Raw genomic sequence first — 6,588 nt, 5'->3', positions numbered from 1 at the left:
GCAGAGGGGGAAAGAGGCCCAAGAGAAAGTGGGCTGACATTCCTGGTACACACTACCTGGAGGAGAAGTCACAAATGCTGTGAAGTAGGATTTGAAAACTCTCAGCAGACACAGATCAACAGCAACGACATGCATTTGCATTGAGTTTAGCCTGAAAACAGTCATTTTGATAAAAATATTGAAACATCCAAACATCCATGACATCCATGACAAATAGTTAGCAACATACTTAAATATTTCCTTTTGTATCTACAAACATCCTTATGTTTAATGTCCCATCACTTCTGCCTCTTTCATGTTTCTCTCTCCGCCCCATCAGTGGAGAGTCTGTATACGGCCCTGAAGAACATTGACCGTTCAGACATTGTTACGTCCATAGAAGGTCCAGCACCTCCGCCGGTTCCCCCATCTCTGGAGGAAGGTGCCTGTCGACTCAGTGAACGCGACTCCACCATGCTGTCCCCCAGTGTCCTCAATGGTGAGACATTCAAACACACACACACACACACACACACACCTGCTACACCCACATTCACACACTAGGCTTCTACTGTGTGTGTTGTATTATGTGGAAGAACTTTTATAAAAATAGAAAAGGGAATTATGTTCATTGTCATAATGAGGAAAACATTTAAGTTTTGTTTCTTTTATTTTTCTAATTATAACCTTTTAATCCCATCTTTTGATCTTTTTGTTCATCATTATGACATTTAATCTCTAGTTTTTACATTTGAATTGATTTTATAATTTTAAACCTTGTTTTCCCATTTTGAGTCACAAAATTAAACATTTAATCTATAAATAATACACACATCTTGTACACATTATTCTACTTTTTATATTATTTAGATTTGAATATAATGTTCAGTCTTTTTTATCTTCACTTGTATAATAATCATCTTATATAATATATAAAATGAATATAATAAATATATAAAGAGTAATGACATATGCCCAGTTCACTTAATCTCATGAATGTGACCTGAGATACAGGCTTGTGTTATCTTCAGTTTCTATATCTCAGATATAACATTTTAAAACTCTACTGATAGTAAACATGTATTGACATTTTACTTAATTGTCTTTTTTCAACTTTGGACATTTTTACAGTTATAAATGAGCTTCTGTAGTTGAAATTAGATCAAGGTATAAAATGTAAATATTCTAACATTCAGTAACAAATTGTGTAAAAAATATATGATTGAATTTAAAGATATCATTTTAATGTCAATTAACAAAAATTAAAATAAAGAAAGTTTTCATTTTAAGAACTTGCATGTAAGGTAGAACTTTTTCAGATCTACATACAAGTGAAAAAATTGACAAAATCTTCTGAATTTTTTCTGAAGGATTCACTCACTTTTTCACAAATGATTACCTCACTTGTGTCCACCTGATGTAATAACAGATTATCTGAGATTATCTGAGGGTAAACGCTGATGTTCTCACCTGAAATCCCTCCCTCTTGCCTTGAATGTGGGTAACAACATTCTCACCTTGTCTCTGTTGCCCCACAAGAGATGACGGACATGAGGCCCTCGCGCCTTTTGCACAAGCCTCGAGTTATTAGACCCCCGTTTTTCAGAAGGGGTAAGTTGAGGAGAACTGGGGGCTGCATGGTGATTCGCTGCTCACAAACATTATGGCAATGATGATGATGATGATGACGATGCTGAAAATGACGGGAATGTCATTCTCTCACCATCCAATCAATCTTTTTGCAGCATGAACCGAGGTCACCAAGGCACAATTCATGGTTTCTCATTAAAGTTTTCTCTTTTTTTCCTCATTTCATAGCCAAGCCTTGAACATCACAGTTCTCACAGTTGAAGTTATAAATATTAAATACTAGAAAAAACCTTTAATAACTCTCACTGAAAGGACTTTAATGATACACAATACTTCAAAAAGATATCCTTTTTCTTTGGGGTCATTGAGGTCACAAACACTGTTTCCAGAAAAGTCGGTGTACCTTCAAAAATGCAAAAGAAAAAATAAATTGCCAATATAAGGCACTTAGAACAGGACAGTGCCAACAGTTCTACATCAGGGGTTAAAGGTCATGCACATTAAGCAGATGTTTCTGTCTTTTAATTTTTCTCACCTCTTTTTACCTGTATATAAAGACCGGTCTTAATGCTTTACCGGTCTTAATGCTTTACTTTTTAGTGGTATTTTTTTTTTATGTGGGGTCATTAGAAGGGTCATTAGGTCAAAAAGGTCGAATAAAATTACAGATGGCTGCATTAGCTGGAGACACACTGTAGAATAGAATAGACCACAACTGTAAAATAAGTTCATTTGAAATGAAAAAGTAAATGATCTTAATTATTTAATACATTTAAAGTTTACCGACTTTTCCAGAAGTGGAGTTTGTACATGTGTGTATATGTGGCTGTATCAGAGTGTACACACATTCACACATACAGTACAAGTATGTGTGTGTGTATGTGAATGTTCGTATTTCCACATGCCTCTGGATGTGGAGTTGCCTGGGATGGATACTCTACTCATAGTACACACAATTCACTTGTCAAAGTTCACATAGGATGTACTGTTCATAGTACACAGAATACACTAGTCATGGTACACAGGATGCACTAGTTAAAGTACACAGGATATACTAGTCAAAGTAAACAGTAAACACTAGTCATAGTACACAGTATACGCTAGACATAATAGACAAAATACACTATTCATAGTACACAGGGTACACCAGTCCAAAGTAGGAGAAGAGAAGAAGAGTGACAGTGTGATCAGGGCCTTCATACCGTGTCTCTCTTCTTCACTACTTCTTTTCTCTGTTTCTTTACCTGAGAATAAAAAAGTCTGGATTTTTTTCAAAGTCAGACTTTTCCCCCATTCTTATTATTATTCTCTGTCTGTCTGATCCTCAGTCTTTCTCTCGACCTCTTAACATGTCATATCTGCTGCCCAGCCGTCCTTCTCCTCCTCCTCCTCCTGCTCCTCCTCCTCCTCCTACTACTGCCTTCCTCCTACCTGCTCTTCTTCTTCCTCCTCACAGCTCTTCCTCTCCGACCTCTGACCTAGACCATGACCTCATGTTGACCTCTGGGCCTCCTCCTCTCTTGTCATCTTATCTTGTGCTCCTCCCTCGTTCAGTCAAACGTGGAAGCTCTCCTCCTCCTCCTCCTAATCCTCCTCCTCCTTCTATCTCAGTGCAGCTCTGTGTTTGTACAACAGTTTGTGCACGTGCATGCGGCATGCTTTGCTGTGTGTGTGTATGTGTGTGTGAATAGATAATGTTTTCTTTCAGGAGTCTAAAACAAATGTAACTTCACTTTATTTGTGAAAAATAAATCACAGATATTTTATATTTTTAATGGATTGTGTGTGGTTGTGAACTGAAGAGAAATACTGCTAATTTTTGGATTATCTCTTTGTGCATGGCATGCTTTCAATGTATGACGTTTTCTTCACGGTGTAAAAATGTTTTTTCTCTGTTCACTGGTTGTATTTCAGTATTGTTTCTTTGATGCTATATTAACAAAAACCAACTGTTTTCTTTATCATTTTTTTTCCTTGTTAATAAATGGTGTGTCACGCTGTAACACATTACCAGCTGCTTTGCAAATAACGTTTGACGAACAACAACAATTGACAAAACTGTCTCGATGAATATTAAGTTGGGCAACACTTTCATATTATTACCCCCAAGAAGACATAAATATTTTATCTTCCTGATCCTGTCAAACACAGGAGAAGTAATTGAATAAAAAATAATAAAACATACTTAAATAGAAAACAATTATACATTAAAAATTCCAGTAAAAATTGAATAGAATATTAAAATTAGAATAAAAAGGAAATGTAGAAAAATTGAATGGAATTAACAGAATAGAATAAAAATAGTAAAAAGCAATTGGAAAAATAAAACAACAGTTAAACAAACACTTAAAACAAAGTTATAAGAATTGTAAAAATACTAATACAGTAGAACAGTGTGTAGATACAATATAAACAAAAGATAATGGTAAATAAACAATTCCAATAAATGTAATAAGAATGAAATTTCAAATCTGGAGAGTTAAACAGGTGCTGTAGAAATGAACTGGTCAAAAAGACTGTAGACAAAAATAACTAACAAGACCATGTTAGGTTCAGGGTAGTATGTAATTTTCTTCTTTGCAACAAGAGAAATATTTGTTAGCTTCCTTTACAAAAAACAAATATGTAAGTGTATTTGTTGTAACACAGCTTGTCCTCCTGACATCGTCTAAACTTTATTTGCCAGCAGCCATGATGCTTTGAAAAGTGTGTATTTAGATGTGTGTGTGTGTGTGATGGTATCTGTTCACTCAAGTGTCACCAGTGAGTTAAATGTACGTGTGTGTGTCGGTGACGTGATGTGTGTGCAGCGCAGTGTGTCGTCTCTTTACTTTAACAACATGACAATCTGTAGAGTGTGTTTGTACGTTTGCTTCACTCGTTCTGTGCCCCACCCAAATGTGTTTGTGTGTTTGTGTTTAGATTTCTTAAAAAAGCAGCAGGAGTGAAGGAAAAGGCTAATCCAAATTAATCCCACCCCTAATCCTGTCCATTCATCTCATATCATGTCACCTTCTTTCATCCTGGCCCTGTATCATCCCAAAAACACACACGCACACACACACTATGGTCTGTAAAGTAAACAAGTACTGATGTACAGAAGTATTCCATTCATAATGTTGTCATCACATCAAATGGCCTTTGAACATATATTTATAGTATAACTATAATATATTTGAATAGATACGTTCTGATGTTAGGTTTAAGAAAATATTTTTAATTTTTGACCATTGATCGTGATAATGCTTCTAAATAGAATAGAATCATTTTGAGGAGCAAAGGGAATTCAATTGGGTGAATTGATCAGAATGATAAACTATATTATTCTACCATAAAAAAATAGGACACATTAGAATAAAATATCATTTAAATCTTCAGAATATAAAGAGTATAACCAGATGCAATGCTGTATAATGGCATAATTGCTTTGAAATAAAACATAACTAATTTAAATAGAAATGGAAAATAATTTTTGAATAAAATGGAATTAAAGAGGTGGAATTAATGAGAAGAAAACATGAATAATATAAAAAAATGACAGAAATTAGACTGAAGTGAATAGTGAATTAACAAAAAAAATTGAAAGATTCTAATTAAATATATCTATTATAGACTACTATTAATCGAATGAAATTGAATAAAACAGGAAACAACAAATAGTAAAAAAAAACAATCTACTCTTTTATGTTTAGATACTTGTTAAGATAAATGACTGAATAAGAAGTAAATCGTAGACCAACAGTAGGATGACGTTTGTCTGTTGTGTCTGTGTTGCTGTGTGAACGTCTGACCTGCAGCTACAGCAGAGTGTGAAGGAACTCACACTGATGAATTTAACTGAGAGTTGGAACGATGCCAGAGACAATCCTGTACAAATGAGCAGAACAACGAATTGTTGTCACTGCAGGATAAAAAAAGTGAATTTGTGTGAGGACATTACATTTTTAAGATGTTTAAAGCATTTTCTGTCCAATTACACAATTACAATAGCAAAGACTCTTATTGTATGTCTTTCCAACTCCGACAACAGAACTGGGCTCTAGAATTTTATTTTCTTGAGTCAGTTTTTTCTTTCTTTTTTTTTTTTTGCAAGTATCAACAATCTATAATCAATGATCTATATTAGAGGTTAAATATAAAAGCCGTGCAACTCACACTGGAAGAAACACAAAGACCTTTGTCCCTCACCCCTGACTCTTACTGCTGTGGTCCAGTGTCCACAACATGGTCCAGAACAAGGGACACTCTTCTGCCTTGTCCTTTAAAGCAACATTATATAACTGGGGGTTTTAATCCTTAGAGTGATGTCTCTTTGGTACTAACTTATTCATGCACAACAAGTCCCGAATGTCTTGATTTTTGTCTTAACATTGTTGAGGAGACATGATAACTTTTTGACAATTTGAACTGATGGACATGAATCACACACATTATAAATGCATCGTCTGCAAACATGTTGACAAAAAGTCAGGAAGACGTGTTGAGACGATTAACAGGGCAAAGTGGTGTGTCCTCCGACAATTTTCCTCTGACTGTCAAATAACAAAAACATGGATCGTATATTTGCAAATACTAAACCTGATTAACATGTTAATCTGATCAATTATTTAAATCAGTTTAACATAGATTGACTGTTTATTTAACTTGACTGTTCATTCACTAACTATTGCTCTAAGACACTGTGGATCCACATTTGCACACACTGCAGGGGCTTTAAAATACCGCGTCAGTAAGTGTACATTGGACAAGCTGACTGACACAACAGTCAAATGGATTATTCAGGACTGTGGACTGAATCAAGTTGTTGAGTATTTAAATGTTCAGTGGTTAAAATGTCAGTGTCTTCAAAGATGCTTCTTAAAGCTGTTATAGTTAAACAACAGTATGGACACTGAAGTATTGTCGTTGTCTTTAAAACTGGGCTGCTGCTACTGAGATATATTTGTATAATGTTGCTTTAAAACAAACATCTCTATTGGCCGACTTCTCCCTGGACATCACAGTAAGAGTCTCAAACCT

At 35.0% G+C, this 6,588-nt stretch overlaps 1 protein-coding gene across 1 annotated transcript in view; it reads left to right on the top strand.

Annotated features, from left to right (window-relative positions):
- LOC103389497 (ankyrin-1-like) overlaps positions 1-6,588 on the top strand; it is a 64,449-nt gene that overhangs the window by 53,116 nt on the left and 4,745 nt on the right. Inside the window, 2 exon segments of the mRNA XM_025062220.1 lie at positions 1-28; positions 325-478. The exon segment at positions 1-28 is cut by the window's left edge and continues 112 nt beyond it. Coding sequence (XP_024917988.1) covers positions 1-28; positions 325-478 — 182 coding nt within the window.

The sequence above is a fragment of the Cynoglossus semilaevis genome, chromosome 14, assembly GCF_000523025.1.
Source record: "Cynoglossus semilaevis isolate Cse_v1.0 chromosome 14, Cse_v1.0, whole genome shotgun sequence".
NCBI classification, from domain to species: domain Eukaryota; kingdom Metazoa; phylum Chordata; class Actinopteri; order Pleuronectiformes; family Cynoglossidae; genus Cynoglossus; species Cynoglossus semilaevis.
The sequence above is the reverse complement of the archived record's forward strand: the minus strand, read 5'-3'. Positions and strand labels throughout refer to the sequence as shown.